The 27,448-nt window shown below is 43.2% G+C and overlaps 1 protein-coding gene across 2 annotated transcripts in view; it reads left to right on the forward strand.

Moving 5' to 3' along the window:
* The window catches only part of ACBD6 (acyl-CoA binding domain containing 6), an 81,247-nt gene that overhangs the window by 19,897 nt on the left and 33,902 nt on the right, over nucleotides 1-27,448 (forward strand). Inside the window, exons 4-7 of one of the 2 annotated variants that reach the window (XM_053985479.1) lie at nucleotides 5,185-5,270; nucleotides 14,923-15,028; nucleotides 20,959-21,030; nucleotides 21,432-21,521. In XM_053985479.1, coding sequence (XP_053841454.1) covers nucleotides 5,185-5,270; nucleotides 14,923-15,028; nucleotides 20,959-21,030; nucleotides 21,432-21,521 — 354 coding nt within the window. The remainder of the gene's footprint in view (nucleotides 1-5,184; nucleotides 5,271-14,922; nucleotides 15,029-20,958; nucleotides 21,031-21,431; nucleotides 21,522-27,448) is intronic. The other variant, XM_053985480.1, reaches the window with a different exon arrangement.

Below are 27,448 nucleotides of genomic sequence, written 5' to 3' on the forward strand. Positions count from 1 at the left end.
TGCTGTGTGTGCACCTTGCAGACAGGTACAGAGCAAGGTGATGTGTCCCTGTGCCCAGGGCTGGGTTCTGTGCCTGGCCATGCAGGAAGGCCAGGGAATGTGCCAGGCTGACACCTGCACTGGAGGAACAGGTGAGCTGAAGAAAGGTGAGTTGTGCAGCACAAATGCAGACTGGAATCGGCACTACGCATTTGCTGCTGCAGAAATGCTTGAGAAGCTTTGACTTGGGGTCATTTTGTTAGGAGTATTCCTTGTCTGCATCCTATAAAGCTGGACACAGCTGCTGCTCTGGCTCAAGCTGCATCAGGCTTGGAGGAAGAGGAAAATAATACAATAAGTAGTGCAAACTTCTTCCATGTGGTGTGGTGGATCAGGTATGAGATCCTGATGGATCACTCTTGTTTAAGTTGTCTCACTTTTCTATTTCCGAGGTGCATGAAGCTGAAAAACCTCAGTCTTGACCATTTTAAGACATTAGCCATTGAAGATAAGTATTTTGAAGAGATGAACCTTTTTTTGCTGATGGCTTTCTCTTCTTCTTAAATATGTATTTATGAGAAATTATTTAAAGATTTTTGGGTGTTGAGAAAAGCCAGAGCGAGATGTGTGGGAACTGGGGGGATGATAGATGTGCAGTCCAACACAGCCACGTGCCTTGTCAAATAGCTATTGCTGTGTTTGCTGGGTGTCTAGGCATGCAAAAACAGCCAGGCAGAGTTCCCATGTTGCTCTGGATAAAACTGGTGTGCCCTACATTTAACTCATGCCTGGGATCTAGCTCTTCTGTTAACTGGAAATTATGGTCTTTCATTAGGCTTTACTGAAACTTGTGCTGTTCCTGCTGTTTTGTAGTATTTCTGTAGAACTTCTCTGTACCTTCCTTCTGTCAGAATTAGGAGTCCCTTGCCCTGCATGTAAATGTCTGTGTCCCATTCCATCCCAGCTAATCACTGAGAGTGACTTAATTTGCATATCTATAGCTACTTCTGGCTCTCGAGCTTGAAGTGGGTCATTGGGAGGACCAATGAATTTGCCATCTTGTTAAGTCTGTTGTAGCCTTTTTTGTGTAGATTGGAACAAACCTTGGGTATGGAAATGAAAAACAATCCATCCTTGTCCTGTCTTCAGGGATAGGGCAAGAGATTGATCCACCAAACCAACCCCCATCAGGAAACTACTGCTCCTCCTCTTAAATGATAATTTTCATCCCAATCCCCAAAAATGCCAAAGGAAAAATGGATCATTATTGCAATCATGGGAGAGTTTTGTGACAAAACCCTTGCAAAGAAAATGTTTGTCTCTACTTGTTTTGCATTTCCATAATGCTTAATATGATAAAACCATCTTCTCTTTCTCCTTTATTTTTCAATCATGATTAGGCTTTAATATTGTTAAAGCTTATAAGTGAGTTTGAACCACTGTCTTGTTGAAGAGAAGATGGAGCTGAAATTTTCAGTGAGGCACTGGACAGGGTTTTTAATGTGTCTGTCATTATATGTTAACCTCTGAACTGGGCCACGACGTCTGTTTTATGGCTGACAACAATTTAAAAGTATACATCTTGACATGGTGGATAAAGCAAGAAGGGGGAGTGGAGAAGAAAAAAAGAATTAATGATGTTAGCAAATATTAGTCCCTGTATTTCCATTTTGTTCTGAAAGTGGTTGTCAGGCTTTGAGGCTGCCTGGAGCAGCATTGCCAGTGACAGCCAGCCGGGATGCCATTGTCCCTTGGATCAAGCTGGTCTGTTATTGACAAATCCAAGTGCACTGAGGCAGGGACAGGGATGCTCCACTGTCTGTTCCTGGAGGAGTGTGGCTTTTCTCCTGGCATTCCTGGTGACATTTGAGAAGAGTAGTTCTGGGCTTAGTGGAGTTCCCTGTGCCAGTCCCTGAGCCCATCTGGAGTCAGGGGGGGTTGAAGATGTCCCTTCAGGAGTACGTTTACTGCACAGTGAAGCCAAATTTGCCTGTGATTTATGCTGGTTTTGGCCAGTCAGACCCACCCACCAAAGTTAACTGTCACAGGAGGAGTGACTTTGACATCAGCCTTAATTGTACACCAGCCACAAAGAATCAGTGGGCAAGGGGAAAGCATGAGAAATTTCACTGTTTAAGGCATGTCTTACACTTCTCTATCATCTTTTCCCCTGTTTCTTATATGCCACTGCCTGTGCTTTGGCACACAAGTGCAGTCCTCCAAGGTGTCTTCACATGCTGTCACAAATTCCTCGTTATTCCCACAGTTTTTAGCTGGCATGGAGCAACGTCTTTATGGAGTCCACACCAATTTTGCCATTCCTACAGCACCTCTCCTCCATGGCCCAACTGTGGATGCTACTGCTGTCATCTCCCTTGGGTTCAGGTTCCAAATTATGGAAACCCTGGATCCTGCTATTCCTTAACTACTATTAGTTACATGTGCATCTGCAGTGCTTCTGGACAGTGCTGCCAGCAGTGAAAGAAATGGAGCTGGCTTAATTGAGAGCCACATAGTTAATTATTAGTGCTTTTTTAACTGAGGAGACAGGAAATTTGTCAGTTTTTAATTTCATTGTGGTTTGCGGGGGAGTGTGACTTTAAACTCATGAGTCATTACCTGCATATAAGTAGCCCTAAAAACTCTCTTTTGCTGTAAAAATATCAAAGTATTTAAGAAGGAAAAGGGCATCTGATCCCTTCAGGATGAACAAGAAATAAAAACACCAGTTGTTGTCAGTGCTGTCAGTAGCTGTGACGTGATTTGGAGTGAACTGCTGCTTCTTGCTCCACTTTTTGTGTCACCGAGTTTGGAACATCGTGCTCAGATATTGCATGGGAGTCCTGGCAGGCTGGGCTGCAAGGATTTTGGAAGTGGGCAATGAGCTCATGGATAGGCAGGTTGTCAAAGGCAGCTGGAAAGAAACCAGTTTGTGTCTACCTTGAAAGAAACCAGTTTGTGTCTGTGCTGCAGCAGAGGTAACTTCTTTGGGGAAGCTCGGACACATTCCCCTTTGAAAGCCCAGTGAGGATGAATGGTGGAGCCTTGTCTTTGTTTTCATGGCTAAATACTGAGAAAACAGAATATTTTCCTGGACCTTCTTCATAAACTTGTTCTACATATCAAGGACTGTGATGGAATAAGCTTGCTTCAACATTCATAAATTGACTATTGAATTACGTATTTCTGTGTGAAAGAGATGAGATGAAAGCTACTTGGACAAAGTAACTTGTATATGGATTAAAAACCAGAGAAGTTTTTGCCTGAATGTTTTTGGGAAAGTTTTTATCACTAAGTTTCCTGATGACCTTATGTGTACTCAGTCAACCTGATTAATCTTTGGTAGAAATGCATTTGTTGTGCAAAGAAGGTGAACTTAATCCTAGAAAATTTTTTTTTTAAACAATTTCTGCCTCTAGAAAGATTAAATGTATTTTTTCAAATGTTTTTTCTGACTTGGAAAAAAAGCAACAACCAAGAACTAGAGTGGCCAGAGATAATATAGATTAAAAATTTTCTGCAGTTTTTGACACTGATTGAATGCCCATCATCCCTCTGTATCAAACAGGATAGACTAGTAGTGAGTATAGCTTCATTGTATAGGAATAACTCTTCTGTGCACTTTCAGGTTATCTGAAATTAATTTTATTTTATTAGTGGAATCAAAGTAATTGATGGACAGTAAGGTTCCCTGCTAAATAATTTTTTAAGAGGGGCACTGCACTGTAAAGACTCTGAAGCCTTTTCCCTTGAAGGAGAAGAACTTCATGTCACTTTGTGCTCTAAATTAGAGTGAGCCTACTTGCCATGGAATGGTCTTCAAAGCCAATTTCCTTTCCATGTGTTCTTATAAAGAAGTTTGTCTGTGAGATCTGCAAACCAAATGTTATGGCTTTGGGCTGGTACAGGAGAACTGAAAGGTGGAACTGGTTGGCTCAGTCTGGGCAGAATGTAAAAGTGAATGTATTATAGGGAGCTAGTATATTGTTTTAAAACAAAAGCAACCTGAGGAGCAGGAAGAAAGACAAATGTAAGTATGCTTTATTTAAAAAAAAAAACCCACAACATCTTTCTAGGTAGAATTCTGATGGGACAGCAATGCTTTTGGGTGTAACGAAGCTGATGAGAGGGATGGAGCACCTCTCCTATGAGGAAAGGCTGAGAGAACTGGGATTGTTCAGTGGACAAGACAAGGCTTTGGGGTGATCTAATTGTGCCCTTCCAGTACCTGAAAGGAACCTACAAGAAAGATGCAGAAAGACTATTTACAGTAGCTGGAGTGACAGGACAAGGGGGGATTACTTCAAATTGAAAGAGAGTTGGTTTAGATTCGATATCATTAAAAAATTCTCCCCTCTGAGGGTGGGGAGGGCCTGACACAGGTTGCCCAGAGAAGCTGTGGCTGCCCCTGGATCCCTGGGAGTGTTCCAGGCCAGGCTGCATGGGGCTTAGAGCAGCCCGGTCCAGTAGATGGTGTCCCTGCTCATGACAGGAGAGTGAAACTAGATGATTTTTAAAGTCCCTTCTAACCCAAATCATTCTAGGTTTCTGTGATTCTGTGTTTTGCAGCTACAGAGAAGCTGCAAGAGGCTGGGAGTTTGCTCCTGATCTTTTTCATCCTCAGTGTGACACTGCCATCACAGAAAGCCTCAGACCTGTCCACTGGCAGCAGCAAGTTGCAATGGTTTTGTAAGGAATTGCTGCTGCAAATTCCAAACCAGTTTTGGCTGCTTATCTGAAAACCAAAATACTTAATGCTATGGAAGAGTTGGGGTTTCTGGTTCCCTGCACCCCCTAATTGGGTCAGGCTTTCAGACAGCAGGCACTTACCCTGCTGAAAGTCTGGCATCAATGTAAAGTCAGGCAATTGAAGATCCCAGGCTGCAGGATGGTTTTTGAAAAGGTAGGCCTGGGGGTCCATATCGATCAATCATTATTCTAATTGTTCATTTCTATTATGGTGGGAATCATTCAGAATCCTAGAGTTCCTGGGAGTAAATCATTTGGAAATGCTGCCCATTATAAAATTTAATTTTAAATCTATATTAAATAGATTTATAAAGGCAAGCTTTGCAATCTAGTAACAGAATATTATGCTGCCTCACAGAGGCTCAGCTTTTGGGTCCTGAGGGGCCAGGGCTGGGAATGAGAGTTGGGAATATGGTGGGAGCCAGGATGCTGGACCAATCTTTCTTTTTCTTTCAGACACCAGAGAAGAGGGGAAAGGAAAGCAAAACTGTATTTGGAGGCCCAGTCATCAGCTCATTATATCAAGAAGAAGAAATAATCAGGTGATTATCTGTGCTGGAATTCAGATTAAAACTGTGTTTTTCTAATGTCATTTTTTTAAGGTTTTTTTTTAATATTGCACAAGTGTGGTGGCAACTACAACAGGATAATAAATTACAGGAAAGAACTTTTCAGGTCCATAATCATTTAAATCAATATCTGCCTGTATCATTGCCAGGTAGTAACCTTTCCCTAGCACAAGATGTGGGGGAAGGGTAAGGCTTCCCATTTTTCAGTTATATGGCTTTTAAAAAAAAGGTAATATTGGGTATTTTTAAGAGAAAGCTATTCAGGCACTACCTTTTTCAAATAGTTATTTCTTTACCAATACATTCATTAGGGACTGTTCAGTGAAGGTTTTAGTGTTGGACAATGTTTGCCTTCAGGGACAGTTTGTGCCTTATATCAAATTAATTTTTTTCTAGGCTCTGCAGTTAGAAAAGCCAGCTCTGCATTTACTGAACTAAAGTGGCTGCTACTTAAAACTGTCAAGATACAAGTAATAAGTGACAATAGGTACTGAATAAGGACACCTGGATGATTTTCATTTGGTTTATTTTTTTGTTGTTCCTGGCTACTAATCATGGGTATAATATACCAATACCTAAATGATTTAGTGGAGGAAATTTTAGAATCATATTTTTAGTTAAAATGAACAGTCAGAGAAGACTAAATTTTTGACAGTGTTTCCCATCATGTAGTCACTCATTTACGTGTGTATGATCCCATTTTTTGATGAATGTCTTGCATCTTTTTACATCCAGGAAGTGTAAACACTGATTTCTCGACGTGCAGCCTCCAGCTGAGAACTTACCTAAAGAGTTAAAACTGTAGCACAGCATTTCTTTGACTTGTTGTCACAAACCAACCAACAGAAACGTTGATCAGGTGGCTCCAAACCCTTTGCAAAGGGCTCAGGTAGGAATGGAGGCAGCTGTTGTAAGCAGTCAGGGTGGCAGCTGTGTGCTTGGCAGTAATGCAGGCATTTCCCTGGGGATTGCAATCCACTTTAGAGTGGAGTGGAGTATTTGGCCAGGAATAGCTTCCTTCCCTTGCATGGAGAGCCAGCACATCTTTGACTTACCCTGGCCCTTGAGCAGAGGTGGTCAGATGTGACCTTGGTTTAACACACTGTTTGAGGAATGGCACTTGTGCTGGCCACCAGCTCTTTTTTTGTCCCTGCTCCATGAGTGCAGGTCTCAGCCAATATCCTTGATCTCTCAGTTTGTGGTTTAAATCCCGTTCAAGCTCTCCTTTTAGGCGTAGAGCAAATCCCTACACTGCTGTCAGTCTTGGTTATCCCAAGTGCTGCCTATGCCATTTCCTGGGTTTGAAATACAGAATAATGTACAGAAAAACAGAGTTTGCTCTGGTTGACTTGACCAGCCTAAATCTTTACATGTGTTTGTTTTTATTTCCAAGAGTACAGCTGCAAATACATTTTTCCAAACATACTATGAGTAACATAGGTGCTGTTTGTTTAGCACAGCACAGCTGTCCTTACAAATGAGGCTGTAGGCAGGTGCAGTCTCCCACACAGCTGGAATAGGGTGGTTCTGCTGAAATTTGTTGGATGAAGTGTCCTGACTGTACTGGCAGAGTGGAAATTCATGTACTCTGTCAGCTCAATTTGACTGCCAGGCATCAGTGTCTTCCTTGCAAGACAGGAATGAGCAAGTGTCACCATCATCTATCCACAGAGCTGGACAGCTTCACATTTCCTGGTTCTTTTGTCTACTGTTCATTCTCTTCCTGGAACAGGGAATAAACATGCAAGTATAGGCACATCTCTAGTGTGATAATTCCACTCGTAAAAGCATAGCCTTAAACAGCAAAATCGCTCCGGTACCAAACCTACAAGCAGATAAACCAAAGAGGGAGTGACTCTAAACATTAGGTTTGGTGTCCAGGTTTGTCTAGAGCTGTACCTGAGAGGGGTGACTTTTGTGAGACTGTGAGTGGTTACTTAGAAAAACATAAGCTTAGCATTTAGTAATACTTCATTAAACAGAATGTTATCATTAAAAAATAAGGCATTTTCTGTAGAGGAAGAAGATGAAACATTTTAAGGGGAAAGAAAACTGATTAGCTTGAGCCAAGATGAACTTTAACACATTGGTAGCTCTGGGTAAATCCAGTGCTGTCAGTTCAGTGGGTATGTGTGTGCTCCATCAAAACCTCCTATCTGAGAAAAGAAACTTTGGTGCAGACTCTTTTATTGACTCAGTTGTCTATGGTGGGTCCAACAAGCTTGCAAAAATTTGAATAGAAATCAAACCACTTTAGTGTTTTTCCCAGCGCTGTTGATAGCATAAGTATTTTCTTGTTAGAGGATCACTAAAGAATAACTAAGAAAAACCACTTATTTTGTGTACTAAAAGCTAAAACTCAACTCCTCATCAGCCCTGAGTCTTGACAGACTGCTGGAAGCAATTTCTAAGCAGGTATTACTCTGCCAAACACAGCCTACCATGTGCCCTTTAGGATTCTGCTGATCCAAAGGTAGGAAAAGGCTGCTGATTTATCTGGAGCCACAACCTCAGCTTGCACCAGGGGAGAGAGACAAGAATGCAGGTGCAGAGTTTTGAAGGGTCACCTAGGCAGGTTCACTTCTTTTATTCTTTACCAGAATGTTTTGAACAGTTTATCAAACAATTAAAGCCCTCCAAGTTGTTGCTGTGTAATATGAAGTGGAAAGAAATGGAATAGAATGTTTTAAATAGAATAGAATATTTTAAATAGAATAAACCCCTAATTTGCCATCAGCAGTAGTTAGCAGCAAAGCAGCAGTGCCATTGATTTCAAACTGAGTGTCTAAAATGATTCCTAAATAATGCTTACATTCCTTTTGTGGAATGAAATGCTTGGGGTTTAGGATGCAGATCTAAATGATGGACAAAGTGAAGTTTACCATACCCTGTCCTAAAGTGGATCAGCAGTAGGAGGAACTCCAGTGATGCCAGGGGCACATTTTTTCCTTATCACTAATTATCTCAAATGTTTCTAATTGAGAACAAGATAGAAAAATGGTCAGTCTGGCTCACATTACATTGCACTGATTCCAAATAAATTCAAGACCATCCACAGAAACAGGTTATACCAATCTAATTGAATCAATTTAGAGAGAGATTCGGGTAAATCAGTGCAATTTGTGTGTTCATAGATCAGCCTTCAAATCAGGAGAAGGTCTCTTGAGCTAATGAGACGTAGCAGTTATTTACTTTGGGGTACTGGGCACTGGTCATCAATTAGGAGTCATTAATAAACCCTGGCAATAAAGAGCTCAAGTACCCCCAGTGAGTAATGGGGAGCAGTTGCAGGATGTATTAGCATAGTGCTCTGCCTGTGGGTTTCTCTGCAAATCACTTATCTCCCTGCAGGCATTGCATAAAACTCCTGCATGCTGGTGACTGATGATGGGACTTGGAGGTTCCCTTGGAAGAAAAAATTTAGAAATTATCAGTGATTTCAGGCTGAGTATAGCAGTGGTTTGGGTTTTTTTACTGATACATAAAGCTTTATGTCCCTTTTCTGGTCTTATTACCAGAACAAAGCAGTAGTAGTGGAGCTCTTTCATAATCAAAGCACTATAATTGGAGTTTCACAAACCTGGGAAATGACCAGTGATCTGAGGTTGACTTATGTGTTACCAGTATAAATCTCATTCAATTCACAATCTGAGAGATATGCCAAAAAAACCACAGCCTTGGAAATCCAGCTTTATTTTTCAGTATTTTTTTTAAGCTGGGGCAAGGAGTAGGCAGTTTCTAAGTGTTTTCAGGAAACAAATACGTTGATTTGGCAGGTGGAGACTGAGAAATAACGTTGCCAAATGTCCGTGTCCCTTTCCACTTCCACTAGAGGAGCCCTCCTGCACTCTGCCACGAGCTGCTTCCTCAGGGCCTTGGCATGCTAGGATGGGAATGACATCTGCCAGTCAGCACAGAGGCCTCCCAGAGCTGTGTTTTACTTCTTCCATCCATCAGAGGGATGCTGAAGAAGCCCTTTTCTGGTCAAAACTACCACCCTTCCCCAGACATTTGGCAGCAGCCCCAGTCATGAGTGGGGCAAACATTTAGGATGTGGGTGCGGAGCGGGCACCCCCAGTGCGCAGGACCTGCCTGATGCCGTGCAATCCATCAGAATTGTATTAATCCCACTAACGCAGCCGCCATCTGGTCCTGCTGCCGGGCCGGCTCGTGTGAGCCCCCGTGATGGATGGCCTTGGGAATTGATTAGTTGTTGTGCGAGACGAATGAACTGTTTTGGCAGAAAATACCAGAGGTCGCTGCATGTGGTCAGGCACAAAGGCTGCTGAATTTTAAAGAGCTGCTTCCAGCATCCATTGCAAGGATGCCGCTTCAGAGCAGCGACGGCTTTTGGGATGAGCCCAGTGCTCCAGAGCACAGTTGGGGTTTTGTTATCTCCCTCCAGCGCTACTTTTGGGAACACCAGCACTGGAAATGAGTGTAAAGCTGCAGAGACGTGCGGCATCTGTGTTGGGAGTTACGGGCTGGTGTTGTGCGTGTGGGTGGCTGTGCCACAGATGTGTCACTCACATAAGTGCTGGGCTGTGCAATCCCTTAGGAAGAGCTTTCCTGGTTCTGTGGAGCCTGTGATGTGCTCAAGCAAAACACCTGTGGGTCCTGGCAGCTGGGACCTGGGGTTTTTCAGGTCAGTGTTGCTTAGAAAGGGCTGCTGTCATGGTGATGTTCAGCGGACCAATCTTTTCACCTTAAGATGATTGCCAAGTTTGTTGCTTCCCCCCTTTTTACTTTCCTTGGAGCAATGACCTTTGGGGCTTTGCTTTGTTGTGCAAAGGGCTCAGGCCTGCCTTCCCTTTGGAGAGCACATCCTTCTGTGGAGGCTCCCACTCAGCGTTTTCCTGGCCGCTTCCTCTGCGGTGCCGTGCTGAAGCGCGTGCGATGGGTGGGGAATTGGATGACACATGTCCCGCCATGTCCCGGCGGCTCTCAGAGGGATGGCACACGAGTGTGCCGGCAAGTGGGCAACACTTCCCTCGGGACGGCCTGCCGGCTCAAAATAAACTTGAGTTATGGATTTATTCAACTTGTAAAACCTCAGCTGGCATAAATAATTGAGAAAGCAAAGGTTTGTCTGTGGAGCGTACCTCAGGGACCTGCTCCTGCCTCCTTCCCTCCCACCACCCTTTCTTATGAAAATGATCCCAGTTGCACTGATAGATAATAACAACACCAAGCAATTAAAAGCTATGGGTGGCTGGAGAGAGGAGAAAAGGTTCAGTTAATGAGCTTTTCCTCTTCCTGTGCCCAGGAGAGCCTCCGAAGTGACGAGGCGATTAAAGCGAAGAGATAATTATAGATTATGTGAAAATAGGTCCCTTGGGGGGCTGAGGGCCTTGACATAAACAGGAGTGTTGCGAGTGCCTCTCGGCTGCCCGCACACGTCCCGTTCCACTCCACCGCCGTGCCGCTCCTTCGGCAGCGCCGTGCCAAGCTCACGGGTGAAGCCACCTGTTAGCGGCACCCGGGGCTGCTCCACAGCAAATCCACTGGGATGTGCCTTGGACCGGTCCCAGGAAAACGGGAGAGGATGCCCAGAGTAGAACCTGGTCTCAGTCCTCTGCCCTGAGCCTTGCGCTGGAGGTAACCTGCGGAGGGGGAGGAAGGGGACAGGGCAAACCTGGAGGGTGTTCTCTGCACAAGGGTAAAATAATGGGAATTTCAAATCTCTTCTTTGCCCTTTTCAGTGGCAGCCTTGGTGCTGTTTGGAAAGCAAAGAGTTTTACAGCACTCCAGATAAGAAGGAAATTATCAACTGGCAGCAGATCTTTTCCATGAGCTGTTTTAAACCTGTTGGCTCAACACGTGTGTTTTGGACAGCCTATGGAGAAAGCTTGCAAAGCCTTCTAAGCCTGGGGAGAGATGACTTGGTTTAAGTTCTTCCAAATCCTTTTATTCAAGGATGGAAAAAGCTGCCCATGTGTTATTTGAAGGCAATAGGTACGCTTCAACTCATGTTTAAATCAGAATTATCATCTCTTACTGGGATGGAGGAGAGCACAAGGAAATAGCTTTGGGGGCCATCAGCAAGGGAGAAGAGAAATTCTCTGGCCATCCTCAGGAAACAGATATAAAAGCTCTACCCACCTTTACTGACAGTCAGGTGCTTGCTGACTTGAAGACTCCTTTTTATCTCAACAATTTGACATGGAAAGAAAATTGCATCCAAGTCTTCCTTTTAGCTACAGGTTTTGCATTATTGTGCACATCTCCATTAGGTTGAGTTTCATGGTGTTTCTCATCTCAAGAAGTCCTGAATACTACATTTTTTATGTAAACTGAGATTTTTCTGAAAATACTGATGGAAATGCTATGGGTTCCCTCCCCCGTAACATGATCTAAGCATGTCTTTGCACTGTCACTTCTGTATTTCTTACATGTTTCTGTCTGGTTTTTGCCTGTTTCTACCACTTTCTGGGCCTTGCTGCTGTTATGGGCCTTGCCAGTTTTATGTAGAGTACAAATTCCTGCTAGGAACTGGTCTGATAAAATCATTGCATCATTTTTCTTTTCCTCTACCTACTACAGTGGAGGTATTATTATATACACATACACACGCGTAAAATAAAGGAAGGGAAAAAATGAGTTGCCAAGTTTTCAAGCTCTGTTTCTTATTTGTACTGTGTGGTTTTCAATGCAAAGTCAGCACGTAACAGTAACTTGTCGTTATTCCATTCACACCATCCAAGAAGAATGTCTTCCCTAGCATTGGTCTCTCCAAAAATCTGGGTTTAACTCTTCTGATCTCTTTCCTCAGTTTCCCTTTCTGGTTTTAGCTGGATCAAATTGTTTTAAATGTCTGGAGTGCAGCTTCATATAATTACTTTATTTGTAGGTAAAATGTTCTCATTGTGACCGGAAAGCACTTGTTTCTCTTCGTTAATATTTATAGAAAAGTTGGATATAATATATGCTTAATTTTTTTGAGGAGGGCATCAGGAGCAAAGGAATGGTTTAAAGATTGAGAAATAAATGCAGAGTAGAAGAACAAAATTTCCCAAAACCTTATCTTCAGGTGGGGAAATTGGTATTCTGGATTAACTCCATTGTGGAGACTTCTGCAAGAAAAGTGGTGTTTTGGAATGGGGATATATAGATCATTTGCAGAGTTGGTTATTCCAGAAAACGAAATCATATCCAAATAGCTGTGTCAGGTCATTTTCCCCTTACAGACAATAATATCCTCAGGAAAAGACTTTAAAAGTCCTGTCTGGAGGCTGTGGTGGGAAAATGGGCTGGTTCTGGTAGGTCAGGGTTGCTGTGCCCTCTCTGCTGGCGCAGACCCTACAGATGCTCCCTATGGAGCACAGTCAGGTGCTTTATGGCTGCCACGTCCCTGCTGCTACCTCTGGTGCTGCCCTGTGAGCTCTGCCAGGGCTCTGCAGCATGTGGAATGACCAGGTGGCATCACTGCCAGGGAGGGAAGGGCACAGCCCGAGCTCATGGTTGTGACATGGAAAATCACCCAGGAGCAACTGGGGATGGTTGTGGGCCTCTCTAGTGAGAAGGGACTGGGTTTTGCTTTGGTGTTATGGAAGAAAAAGTGATCTGTAATAAATGAGGGAGGTGTGGCTGTGCAGTGGGGAACCAAGTTCCTGTACAGCATGGTTTGAAAAGCAGCTTCTCCCAGAAGGCTGCTGTCGGCAGCCAGGGCTGTGCTGGAGAGGTTGGACTAACAAGGTAGGACTGGAGGGACTTCCCAGCATATCACATCAGCCCTTGTTAGCAGGGGCAGGCATGTCTTGTGACCTCCATCATGAGTCTGTCAAGCTCCATCTTGAGCAGTATAAGCTTTTGCCTTTTCTAATCCCGCTGTGAGATTCTTTTTTTCCCGGAATTCAGGGTAATTGCATTTAAAGAATTCAGTGATCTGTTTCCCAGGAGCTTATGTGTAACGAGCGGGCAAGACCTCCAACAAATGAGTTCATGACAAACTGGTCAAGAAACTGGGAGCCTCCTGTAATGTCCTTAGGCCTAAACACTGAGTGTGGAATCCTCTGTGGCTCCCAGCTCTTCACTAGAAAGGTGCAGCCCAGGTGTCTCTGCAGGGACTGCCTGTGTACAAAGAGTAGTGGTAATGTGCTGGAGAACAGTGTTACTGAGGGAGCAAGGTGAGAGGGAGAGCAGAGGAAGTGAATGCTTTGGAGAAAGCAGTGATCTGCCACTGGTGCAAGTATCAGTGCTTTTTTCCACCTTTTTTCTGGCACCGTGGCAGGACACAGATGCTTGAGATCTGAAGAATCAGGCTGTAACACAGCAAGCCAGATGCATAACAATAAAAAACAAAGTCAAAGTTGGGTCATGGCACTCTGCAGAGGACATGACCTTGCTGGCATTTCATTTTTGGGGGACTGCAGGTTGAAGACTGTCACTTTTTGTTTGTAACCCATTGCTCAAAAATGCAAATGTTATCTAGATTTTACTTTTCCTTCCTGGCGTTCTCCAGCCTGCGAGTTCAAGAGCAATGCAGGTGAACAGAAATGCTGTTGCTTTTTAGCAGCAGGGGATCAGTCCTCAAATTTCTCTGTTGAATTTCTCCTGCCCACAGCAGACTGACTTCCTTATTGGGTCTGACCAGCTCCAGCAAGCTCCCTTTTCTCTGAGTAACTGAGGCTGTCAGTCTGAGTTCTGCTGAGCATCCAGAAGGTCTTTAGTTAAGGTGATTGAAAACTGGGGATGTCATGTGAGGCAACAGCTCTGTGTTTAACTCTTGTGAAGCTGCCAAGTCCCACAGCAATGCTGATGGGCTAATTTGAACCATGGTTTTCATCTGGAAACTAGAAAGAGAGAGGATTATATGGGCTTTTTGGCTTACTTCTGGAAAACCAATGGCCTCTTTTCTTTATTCCCTGCTAGCAGCACAGTGGTATCACTGTACTTATGCTTAAAGGTATTATTCTTGTAAGAATCTGTGAAGGATCTTAACTTCATTAGAGGTGCTGTTTGTTTGACAGGTAAGGATGGAAGTTCTACTGTGTCTGAAGCCAGAGTATTGCTTTTAGCTGTAAGAGGAGCTGTAGGTATGACTCAAGTGCCTGTGACACCATCATTTGATCTTTCTGCCTGCAAGCAGTTCTAAGTGAGCCCTTACTGGTGTTGTATCCAGGATCCAACATGTGTTTAGGGACAGATTGTTTTGAAGGTCTCCTGTTTGTCTTCCTGTTTTCTCCAAGCCACGTTAGTAGCCTCTGTCCAGGGTAGATGGCACTGGATGGGGTTTTGTTGTGACCCAGAGTGACTCTTACAAGAACAGCAGCTTTAGCCTTTTCTCTTCTGTGGGATTGCAGTCATTTATACCAGAACTTGAACATGGATTTTTCTGGCTAACTTCATACATTTCTTGTGCCATCTCACAGGAATAAACTGACACTTGTCTGGACATAATACTCTTAAAAACAACCTTTGTTTTTCTAGGAAGCAGGATCTTCTGTTTCTTAACCTTGGGGGAGGTGGGGAAAAGCACATTATTCTGCATGTGCAATACTAGATGCCTCTTTTGATGCAATGACAGCACTGAAATGTCTGTAACAAGGTTAGAGCATATAATGTGCATGTGGCCTTTGTGTTGTGCAGTAACATAGTGCTTCTTTTGCTTTTGTTTCCTGAATAGGGAAGAGGACAAGAACATTTTTGATTACTGCAGAGAAAACAACATTGACTATGTAACCAAAGCCATTCAATCAAAAAAAGTGGATGTGAATGTCACAGATGAGGAGGTATGGAGAAAAGATAAGGACCATCAATCTTTTATCTGTTTTGTTTATTAATTCACTGCTACTCCTTTTTAAAATTCCATGGATAGAAGTGTAACAAGGTGCTGCAACAGTTGGACAAACACTTGGTCGTTGAGACAGAGTAATCTGTTTTGAAACAGCTTTCCACTGCATTTCTGATAGTGTGGATGTCTAATTGTGGGATTGTAGCATGTCAGATCACAAACTTAGTTTCCATGTTATTTTCAGCAATACCAGCAGCCACTGGTATTGAGTGTAAGAGTAAGATCATCTGAATACCTGATCTTAAGAGTAAGATCTTTTGAATACCTCCCTTTCCCCACTTTATACACTAAGTGTGGTCAAACAGAAGTAGGAAGTGAGTGAAACAGGTTTTTTGACCTATGAACCTTCAGGTTGAAGGAGAATTCTCACATGCCACAAGTTTTCATCATTCTCAGACAGAGGGAAAATGAGTGACACTGGCTTTCCAGCTTCCCAAAAACAGTGACATTGTCCAGTCTTTCTCTGCTTATCAAACTCAAAACACCATTCCCCCACAGGGAGGTAATACAGGCATTGCCAAAAACCCCAGGAAAAAAGAGTCTAAAACTGTGAACTGGCTTCATCCTTTTTTTGGTACGAGTAAACACCTGGTGGGGGCAGTTTCCTGTTGGTCCTTCAGGAGTTGTGGCCGTACCAGATTTGTCACCTCGGTTTCCCTGCTTGCACACTGCCACCTAGCCCTGTCCCCGGTCCAGCCTGAGCACATCTCCTTCCAGCACGTTGTGTTTTGGTGAACAGATGAAGTGCTTAGACATTCATAGACTGAGACGCCACAAATTCAGTTGGGTTCTCCTGTAGCTCTAAGCAGATTTCTGCCCTCTGAGCCATGACAGCCCCGGCTGGGGCTCTGAATGCTGATGGCAGGGCCTTTTATTATTAATCAGGAGTTCATGTGAATTAATTTTCAGAGGAGAGGAGGGAGGATGTTCACAATCAGGATTGGAATTTCACATCATAAATTCAATGAACTGAAACTGTCATGTGCCACACAGTGACTGCAACAGCACTGTTCCTGAGCTCCATCCTCCTCCTGCTGATCACAGGTTACAGGAGGAGATGTCCAGGACAGTGCCACAGAAAATGCAGCTGGAGTCTGTTAATTAATAAAAGCTCATTTTTAGGATCACATGCTTGCAATAAGTGCACGTTAGCATTGCTTTGTTTCCACTGGCAAGATACTCTTTTGTAATTAGCAGCATTCAGAAGCTTGTATTTTCCTTTCTGTTCAAGTAACATGCTTGTTCTGTTCAAATATGCTTGTTTTCAGCCAAAGAAATACTGTTTAAAAAATCAAAATATTTTGTGGAAGCTGAAGTATCTAAACTGTGTAAAAAACTACTAGATTACATCCTCTTTGGGAGTGATCCATGAGTCCCTGATGTAAAAGAAGTCCTGTTTCTAACTGATAGATATTAGCAGATGGCTGTTGTAGAGTATGGGATTGATTTGGTACAGGCAGGAGCCAAAAACATCTGCCTGCCTGTGAAGGACTTGTGAGAGGATTCCCACTGGGACAAAATTCTCCAATAGATTAAATTCTCATAGCTTCTACAATTTTGGTTTACCCCTCAAATGCTCAAAACCCCAAAAAAATAGTGTACCAAAAGGAAGAATCTGAAAGAAATAGCTGTTTCATTATATGTTATGGAACTGAAAGCATTGCCAGTGTTATTTGGTATCCAAACACATTCTTCCCAGTCTGGGAAGTAACTTCTTTTCCAATATCATGCAGGTTGATTGAAGTTTTAGAACCTATTTTAGACTTGAGATGGCCCAGATTGAGCCTTTCGTGAAGGGTACACAAGCACAATCTTGTCATTTTTATTAACTATTTAAGTGTTACTGTGTAAATACGTCCTGCCAAATCCAAAAGCTGCCTCATCTGGCTTCTGGACATAATTCACACTATCCATCCTTTGATTTAAATACCTATAAATTGAAACTGTCAGCAGAGTACATACAAAGAGTTAACTTCTTATGAAACAAAATCTACTGAAGCACCAAATAGGCTCATGCTAAGCTGCAAAGACACTCAGCTCAGCCTTTTCTTAGACAATAAAAACTTGGCTGGGGTTGTAGGGTGTTTAGATTTTATTTTTATGTGATGTGGTAGTACTCCAACTAATTGTACCCACCCCCCCACCCCCCCCCCCCATTTTGTGCAAACCTGGAAGAAGTCAGTGAAAGGAGAAAGGAAACCAAGAATAAAAATGTAAAGTGTGGATAAGGCAACTTAGTCAAAGCAAAAGGATTTCAGAAAGGGCAGGAGAAGATCCTGGGATTTAGATAGATGCCCTGGGAAACTTTCAAAGGATAAGTGACCTTCTCCCCAGAAGAAGTAAAGCTCTTCATGTGCAGCATTCAGGTCAGCATACTGCTAACAGTTTGGATATGATAAACTTCAATTTAGAATTAAACAAAGAACCTAATGACAGTAATCATGTACAAGCTTCCATTTACTGTATCTAAATTGCCCAGAGTTCAACAGAATCACTTGCACTCACTTATAAGAAGTAGCACAGACTAAAAAACCTGGTTTCCTTGTGTATGTCAGCAGGACTAATGCAATAAGAAATGGACTGTGGCTGTGAAGTCACCCCAGGCACATCCTGGGAGTGTGGCTCACTTGCTGCCTTTTTGGAAATAGTATTTCTTCACCTTCTAACAAACCAGGAGCTGCTCAAAGGCAGAGATGAGTTGCTTTTGTAATTTGTGCTGAGGTCTGTAGAGGTTGTAGCTAGATTTTTTTTTTAATTGTTGGATAAATCCCAGTAAACAAACATGTTACCTGTGTGCAGTGTTTAAGCCCTTGCCAAAACTTTAATGAAAGGCATCTGACAGGATGCTCACTTAGTCCCTGATCCTTGTGCTTTTGTGACAGCAAGCACCAAACTGGTGCCAGCTTGCCAAGGAAAGGACAGGGGGAAAATATATTTGAAGAAGGGTCACATACTTCTGGATTTATAGGCTTTCTCCCATTAGAAAAGCTTCACCAAACATTTCAGAGCTCTGAAAGCGATTGACTTCCAAATCAAGTTTACCTGTGTAATTGTAACAACAACCCTTCCATTCACTGTTGCTGCTGTCACAGGGGGATGGAGCCATTCTGTAGATATCTGTCTTTTCTTAATTACTGCTCATAGAACACTTGCCACAAGTTAGAGTGGCTCATTGCTACCCAGCCATTATAGCTGCAAACATGGTGCCTGGAAGTGTAGTTTTATACTGTAGCACATCCATTCGGTTTGGCTTTGTTCTCCCCTTTCTCTGCTCAGGCTAATTGATGTGAAAATCATTCCCATCCATTTGTCTGCCGACTCAATGTATAGGAGACAAATCCCTGTCCTGTGCTTTGTTTGTGAACACCCTGTGACTTGGAGCTGAGCAGAATTGATATGCTGTTGGCTTGAGAAACTGCTGCAGGAGCTGGCCAAGCTGGCAGCGGTTAGCCAAGCAAAGCACAGAAGATTTAAGAGGCAGGGTTAGTGCACTGGGGCTATTTTTATGATTTTTTTTTTTTTTTTAATACTTCAAAGGAAATGCATCCTCTCAAGTGAGCTCTGCAACAACCGTTGTGTTTGAATTGCAGGGAGGGAGTACCTTGATGTTCGCATCTAGCCAAGACCTCACTGCCGCAGCGCTTTCCTACGTGAAATTATTCATGTTGCTTTGAGTCTCTCACTGCTTAATGAAATAGTCACGTGGGAATTGTTTTGGGAAAGCTCTATCTGTGGCCCTTAAGATTTCTGACACATTATTTAAACACACAAACACATGCTATATGCTGATATAAAGCAACAGCTGGGCAGACTAAAGAGTTTTTCAGTGTGCAGAGGTGATATCCCTGCTAACCAAAGACTGGGACTGTAGTTCAATTTAAGCTTGACTTATCACTAAGGTTTATTTTAAGAAAGACATGGGAAACAAGTGGATTTTGTAGCTGTATAGCTGCCGAAGTATGTTAGCTAGAGCTGTTGACTGTTAGTTTGATGTTCTACAAATAGTTGTGAATATTATCTAGTTTCCATAGAGCCATTAAGGTTGAAAAAGACCTCTTAGATCATCAAGTCCTACCATTTTAAGTACCAAATGTGTAGTAATGCTTTTTGTTATGCAGTAAGTGGGTTGAGATTCTTGTGGAGGTGTTTTTCCTTCCACATCTCCTGGTGTGCTCTTGCACAGAAGGTCTCCAAAGCCCCTTGCACCCTGTGCCGAGGGCGTAGCATGCTGCAGACATTTCTTGGGTGGAACGTGTCAGCTGCTTAATAGTGCACAATTACAATGCAGAGCCATTTAAGGCACTAATTAGAAAATATTGTATCCATTTAGAGTTGTGGAGAAAATATATAGGTAAGCAGAGTGTAATTACCCAAAGTGGAATTGGCCCAAGACTTGAAATCCATACTCCTGCAAACAGCACAAGGAGATCTTTAATGGCTGTGGATGATCAGGCTTCAGGGTTTTGTCTTGTTGAGTAGGCACCATGTGTAGCAGAACCAGCCTGCCAGTGTCATGGGCAGGACCAGTTGCACAGTGCTCTGGTACCCTTGAGCTGTCACAACTAACTGCTGGTTTCCCTTTATTGGTCTCAGCCAAGTACAGCACCAATAAAATAAGATTCTCCTTTTCCAGAGACAAATGCAAACCAACATATTTTAGCTCCTAATCTGTAGCATGAATTTTGATACAAAGGATAAAGTGCCTTTATTTTAGCACACAATTTTACAATAAATGCATTTGAATAATTGCAATATTATTCCTCTACACATATATCAAGACACTGAAATAATCTGTTGAAGTGTTTCTTGCTGTTGTGCATATTTCAAATGTGCCTCTTCCTTTTGAGAGAAACATCTATGGCTTGAAAAAAGTTGGTATTTGTCCCATTGAAATTCTAAGTCTTAAGTAATTACCAGTCCAGAGATGAGTTAAGGATGCTAAACGTGAATTAAAGATCTGTCCCTATTTACCAATTGTTTTAATTTGTACTCTTTCTCCCTTGTAGACTTTGATAGGGGTGTTAAGTGCAAGAATATGAATCATTAAAAGGCCTGTGGATGTCATTAGTGCTTCCATAGAAAGGCACTGTCAGAAAATTCATTCTAATGCAAGGTTAATCAGTGTAACATTAAAATTACATGTTACAAATTAATTATTTGCTGGGTCAAAAGTGTGAATTTCCTGATGTAAAATCGTGCTCTACCTCTGCTGGCCTGCCCAGGAATATCCAGCAGAAGCAGTGTGAGCTTTAGTCACAGGTATCTTCTGCCCCTCCTGCTTTCTGGCACCATGGCCAGGAAATTTGGCTCACAGTTCCCATTAGAAGATAAATGAGTTGCTCACCTTGTTCCCCACTGCTTTGTCAAGAGATTTATAGCCAGGCATGGGCTAATTTAAATTATTTCTTTTGTGAGGGTCTGTGAGTGTTTTCCTTGGCATATTGAAAAACACAGGTCAGTCTGATGGTGTCACAGCTTGAGGAAGGTGATTCCTGGTCATCTGCAGAGTGATTTCCAAGAAATCCCTTAGAAGTGTGCTGTGTGCTGTCCTAAAGCAGGAGAAACTGATAGAACGTCAAGGCTAATTTGCAAAGTGTACATAGAAGGTTTTCTTCTTTGTTTGCCCTCTCAAACTACTTTGAGTTACCTTTCTCAGGGATCCTAAGCTACCTCCCATGCCCTTGGGCGTTGCAGGAAGATCTGAACTTCCATTACATCCATCCCATGGTGGCAGGCACCTATAGAAAGGGGATGGGAAACAAACTCTGAAGGTTTGGGAGGTGCTGGAGGTATGGATGCAGCAGCCTGCCCAAAACAGTACAGTCAGGGGTGCCTGCCCAGACATCCAGTTTTAATCTTCTCTTCCAGCAGAGGCAGGACCCATGGCTCGAGTGCTTCAGACCTGCCAGAGGAATGAGCTTTTGGGGACTTGGCATCCAGGTGACTTAGGCAGCACTGAATATCCTACCCTTGCTGTGTAAGTCATTGCTCCCAGAAAAGTCAGAGGTGCCAAAATCCTAAATCTGTACAGGAAAACTATTAATGTGCTGGCTCCTGCATTTCATACTTCGCTGCTTTTCCCCTTTAAATTCTTAGCTGGCTTGTGGGTGTGGTGCTAAATTAATGAAAAATTGAATAATGTGTCACTTTTGAGATTTCTAGCATTATTGTAGAAGTCCAAATCACCAGTAATAGTAAGTGACATACTAGTACTATTTTTTTTTAAGTCTGTGTTAATTTTGGTATTGGTGCTTATTACTTAATGGCAAGACTGATTTCCCATGGGAATTTTGTTTTTTTCTTTTTGCTTGGCTTTGTTAATTTTCTCCTGGCTGTTTCAGGGCCGGGCTCTGCTCCACTGGGCATGTGACAGAGGACACAAGGAGCTGGTTTCAGTTCTGCTGCAGAACGCTGCTGACGTGAACATCCAGGTAAGAGGGAGCAAAGAGGTAAATTGGATTGATGTGTTACACAGCCTCCTGACCAAATGTTTCCATGAAACTGAATTCTTCCCAAACTCCACAGCAAGTTCTCTCAGGGTATTTATCACAGAAAAGCTGCTCCATTCTGGTGAGACCCCACCTGCAGTGCTGTATCCAGCTCTGGGGCCCCAGCACAGGAAGGACATGGACCTGTTGGAGCAAGTCCAGACGAGGCCACAAAGTCGATTAGAGGGATGGAGCACCTCTGCTATGAGGCTGAGAGAATTGGGATTGTTCAGCTTGGAAAAGGGAAGGCTTCAGGGCGACCTAATTGCAGCCTTCCAGTACCTACAAGAAAGACAGAGAGAGACTGTTTACAAGATCATGGAGTGACAGGACAAGGGGAAACGATTTAAGCTGAAAGAGATTAGGTTTAGATTAGATATTAGGAAAAGAAAAATCTTCCCTGTGAGGGTGGGGAGGCCCTAGCACAGGTTGCCCAGAGAAGCTGTGGCTGCCCCATCCCTGGAAGTGTTCAAGGCCATTTTGGACAGAGCTTGGAGGAGCCTGATCTAGTGGAAGGTGTTGCTGCTGCCCATAGCAGGGGTTTGGAACTAGATCTCTAAATGTCCTTTTCAACCCAAACCATTCTGGGATTCTCTTATAAGAGCATCTAAAAAAGGTAACCTGAGAAAAATAACAGGATTTTGAGCCGCTGAGGTTTGCAGCCCACATGTCTGAGCTTAGCTAGCACCAGTTTTAGGGTGTCTGAATAGACCAGGTTTTGACCTAAACTGGTTCAGCAACCTCTTTGCTAATAGTTTCTTCCAGCCAACCAGTCTGCCTGTGCTCCTGAGTCAACACTCCCAGTTCTGTCAGCTTATTGTAATTAAGGGCTGGCCTGTGTAAATGTGATTGTATTCAGAAATAATTGTCCAAAATATTTCTGTCATTGTGATTGACTATCATGGTACTTTTTGGCTCCTCTCTCCTTCCCAGGTTGGACATAGATACACCTTTGCTGATGAATCTTTGAGTCTTCAGTAAATGCTTGGGTAATTTGTAAGAGGTGGATGTGAAGCAGAGCTGCAGTCTGAAGGCTTGTGGGCAAAGCTGTAGTGTTCACAAGCTGCAGATAGCTGTGTTGGTATTTACACACACACACCCAATTGTTGTAAAAAAGTCTGTCTTGCCCTTTCCTGGGCAGTATTTCTGGTGGGATGGGTATGAGGAAGCACAGCTCTGCAATGCCTGGTGTATGTTTGTGCTTAGGTCTCCAGGGTTTCAGTTGTAATGGATTTAATAGGAGTTTTTCCTTACACAGGAGAGGGGTAGAGTGAAGCCAGTGCAAATGGGGGGCTTTGCACATCCTGTCCATCTCCTTTCAGTCAGATTTAGTGAGTGCTGTGCTGGATCCAGACAGGAACAGCTTTGCATTGAAATTGGGAAGGAGTAAAATTAGGCTCCTGCCCATTCCCTTCGCCCTGGCAGCCTGGGAGATGGTTCTGGGTTCTCTCTGAAACATCTCTTCTCTTTGACATTTGTCTCATTCCATTGGAGGTAAAGTCTGACTCTCAGAAGAAAAAGCAATGGAGAGAATCATCGTATTTTTTCCCCTATTAATTTTCTGTTAAATTCTTCTCTTTTCTTTTTGATTCATTGCACATTTTCTAACCAGATTATTTTTGGCCAGTAACAAAAGGTTAATAATAGTCATAAAAAGAAAAATCAATCTTCTATATGTTTTTCCCCACCAAGGTAATAAAGGAGAATTTTTTTATAAAGGTCTCTACTTGCACGTAGGTGTGTTCCCAGAGAAAGCAGACACATTTTTATTCTCAGCCATATATAAATTGCAATAACATTTCAAGACTTTGTGACTTAATGTTTATTTCACTCTTTTTTTTTTCCTTTTTTTTTTTTTTTCAATTTTGACCTTTACCCTGGAAGAATTCACATCCAAAGCAAAAGCAGGAGAAATTTTTAGAGCAACCAGAAGAAAAAGGGAGAGGGAGAAACTCTGGCTTCCTAACAGGCCATAAACACCAGTACTTGCTATAACACATTATCAAAGGCACTATCAGTTAATGTGTAGGTTGTAAAGAGCAGTGGGCTCAGTGTGAGGGGATATCTGGTGAATGGGTGATGCTGTTTTTCCAGAGTGATGTTCTCCCAGCAGAGGTTTCCTTCACACCTCTGTCCAAGCAACCTCCACAATCCCACCTGCCTCTCCAGATCTTCAGGAATTCTTCTGTCTAGTTCAGTTTCGCAGCAGCACCTTCATTCAGGCAGCAGGAGAGATAAAGAATAAATTAGGGATTATGAGGGTTATGAGCAGGTAGTGAGGGAGAGGAATGCTACAGACCAATGTTTTTTTGATTGCCTGTATTTTAGTACACTTCTAAAAAGTTAAACAGCATGACAGATTTATGCTCTCTTCCATTACCTTTTTAATAAAAGTTCTTCCATTTTGAAGTGTGCTAAAGGATTTAGCTGCCCTAAGCAGGCAGTGACAGTGGTACTCTGCTGGGTGACCTGGAGCAAGTCTTATCGTTCACTGTGCCTGCAGATGTGCCTTAATACATTTTTGCTGCCTTATTTTAGTTACCTTTATACTGTCTGTTGTCAAAGTACTGCAGTGTCTGGATCAAAAGGGTCTGCAAGAGTCAACATATTGCTCTTTGCTGATAAACAGCTTGGGAGCAGGAAGAGAGGTCTCCTGGCTCTGCTCATTCTTGTAGCATGCTCAAACCCAGTTTAATTCTGGGAATAACCCCATGCCCCTGGACTGCAGTGATCCAGTGCCTGTGCTTTTTGTTTCAACAGTGATGCTGCAGTTTCCAAAGGGTGGTCACTGAAAAGCTGCAGCCACTGAATTCTCTGCTCGTTCATAATTAGCTCTAATAGCACATTTGAAAAGAGGTGCTAAAGCAATTGCCATGGGCAAAGGGATACAGAAAGGCAACAGGCTGCTCTGCTTTGTTGAGAAGGGGCATTTGTGTAATTGAATTACCTAAATCTCCAGTGCCAGGGGCCATGTCAAAGTGGGTGGTGGGATGGTGTTTTGGAGCTCTGCTGGAAATACCCAGAGCTTGGAGCTCAGTCTGAGAGCAACCTACTTCACTGGAGCTGTTTGCCTAAACCAGCAACATACAGTTGGTAACATGATGTTAAGGTAAAAGATTCTAAGCATAAGGCAGTGGTAACATAAGAGTTATGAAGGGGCTCAGCAACACGATTATAATATCCATTTCTAGCTTTAAAACATAAGACACACATTTTCCTTGCAGATGATGAGCAACAAAGGAAAACCCCTTTCCTCTATGGGGAGAGCACCTTCTGGATGTGAGGTGCTGCTCAGGCAGCTTTCAGAGGAGCTCCTTTAGTGTATTTGGGGGACATAAACTGTAGACTTTCCTCCTGGACTTCCTGTGGCTGCATTTTGTTTCATTTGTGGGTACTGTGTACTCCAGAATAATAATCCATGTGTTCATGGCATCACCTTGGGAGTATATAGGGAGCTATCATGTAAGGCTGCTCAGTCGTATTTATGCATATTATGTCAACATATTTTGAGTTAGATTGGGGTTTTTTTTTTTCCTTTTGTTTTTTTTTCTAAGGGACTTAGAGTAACATGGTTGCCTCCCCAGGCTGTCTTTCTCCCAGTTCCCAACTCCCCTCCTCTATTTGCATCCTAACACTGGTGATCAGAGTGTTCCTGGAGACATGGAACATGGAGCAGCCATCCCCTTGTAATACCTTCACTGACTGGGGATAAAAAAAAAGAAAAAACCTTTTCAAATGAAGACAATACAAACATAATAAATGGCAGGGAGGGTTCATCTCCCTCATGACTCAATCCTTTTCAAACAACATTATTATTGACTGACCTATTGGTTGCCAAAAAGGAAAATCAATTGTACTAGTAGTTGCTGGGCCACAGATCACAGTACTAACCCAGCAGAGACAGGTTGATTTTTATCAACTATCCAAAGACAAATTTCCACCATTAGCTAAAAATTAAGTAAAAATTATGGATATGTCGAAGATTGCTAAGATTGGTGGCCTGCTGGTTTTGTGTGTCTGTGTGAGCTTTCTGTTTTCCTGCCTGACTCTTAAAAGGCTTGTGTCTGCATAGGGTAAAAAGAAGCAAGGAATAGTCAGGCCTGCTTGCATGCCTGCTTTTTTTTTTTCTTTTCACCCTTCTTCATTTGAATTTCACAGCAAGGGTCTTGTGTTGCAGGCATGTAGATATTTAAAAATTAAGCTGGTTTCAGCAAATGTGCATCCCTTCCCTGCCTCCTGCACCAAGCATTAGTCATGCACTAATGATCCTGTACCTGTAGGGAGATGGAGAAGTTGATATGGATGTTTTGACTGTTGTGACCAAGGACCACAGGCTCCATCTACACATCTTTCCCCCTTCCCAGTGAGATGGGGGATGCAAACACACTTGTGGGTAGGGTGCCAGCTGCCAAAGTCCTCTGCTGTTATGACCATTCTCTAAACCTGGCTGAGATTAAATAGGAACACAACAGCCTCATGTCCTTGCAGTTAATGTCCCTAGGATCAATTTCTCCCTAAATATACTAAAAGCCTGGCTCATAAAGCCAGGAGGGGTCCTGTCCTGGACCTGATACTGCAGCAGAGGCTTTGGCACAAGTATGCTCACAGCAAGCAAAGGATGTCACAGGTACTGCTGTGGGAGGGAGCTACAGTGGCAAACGCATTGGGACACTAAACAGAGATGAAAAGCAAAGCAATGAGAGCAGATTTATTAAACACAGTAGTGTCCTTCTTACCTTAACCACCCCCCATCCCCATCCCTGTCTCAGTATTTCCATGGTCAGGTTTGTTAAGCAGATCTCTGAAGACTCTGCAGCCACGTAGCCCTTCAGTTTTGACACTGCTGCCAGTGGGTGTGAAAGCCATTAGCCAAAAGAAAGGAGAGATCTGCTTAGTGACAGAGGGTAGCTTTCTACATTAAAGCATTGACATGGTGCCAGTCACACAGTTATTACAGGTGGCACAGCTCCATGTCTCTCCTGCGGGTCTCTCTGTGGAATGGAGATTGGCAGCAGGTTGAATGTTAAATGGTCACCACTCAGCAGATGCTGTTTTTACCTACTGGGAGAAAAGTCCCTTTCAGCAGAAACATTTGCAAAATATTTGCACTCTAAATATATGCTGGGAAAGGCAGAGATTTATCCCTGGTTTGCTCCTCAGCTTCTGAAGCCACCTCAGGCCTCATCAACACTAACGATCAGTTGTACAGCTGATGAGATGTTTCCTTCTGCTTGTCCAGGCTGGGCTTTTTAGCATTGTTGCTTCCTATCTTCCAGCTTGACATGTCCAGTCTTTGTTTCTTCTGCTCCCTGTAGACAGATGAATCATTGTTTCATGGCTGGTGCAGCAGAGCAGTTGGCACCCTTGCACAGGCAGCCAGTGTGCAGCACTGTCTGCAAAGCAGCTCACCAGCCAGGAGCTGCTGCAGGCTCCTGTGTCCTGCAAAACCAGTGTTTGAAAAGTGAAATCCAAGAGCTGGCCCTGAAAAAACTCTCAGTGGTCTCTGCTGCTTTGCCCTCAAAGTCTGATTTTGGGGTAATCAAAAGGCAGGGTTTAAAATGCCAGGACCAAGGACAGTGGCACGTTTTAGTGGCTTGTACTGAGGGCTGTGTTGTGCAGAGGGAGGCATTTCCATGGCCAGTGCTGGGCCAGGAATGCAGTCTGGCAGAAGGCACACAGTTTTAGCTCAGGGAGCCTTTTGCTTGATTCCATGCCTGACACCACAGCTCTGTTGTGGAACACTCCTTGTCAGGTGCTCACAGTAGACAGAAGCCAGCAGCAGCAGTGAGCTTTGAGGTCAGTGCAGGTGAAACAGGTATCTTACTCCCCACTGTGTTCATGTGTCCCTGCAGAGGCAGGAAGGAGCCTTA

This window comes from Vidua macroura, chromosome 9 (genome assembly GCF_024509145.1).
Source record: "Vidua macroura isolate BioBank_ID:100142 chromosome 9, ASM2450914v1, whole genome shotgun sequence".
Taxonomy (NCBI): domain Eukaryota; kingdom Metazoa; phylum Chordata; class Aves; order Passeriformes; family Viduidae; genus Vidua; species Vidua macroura.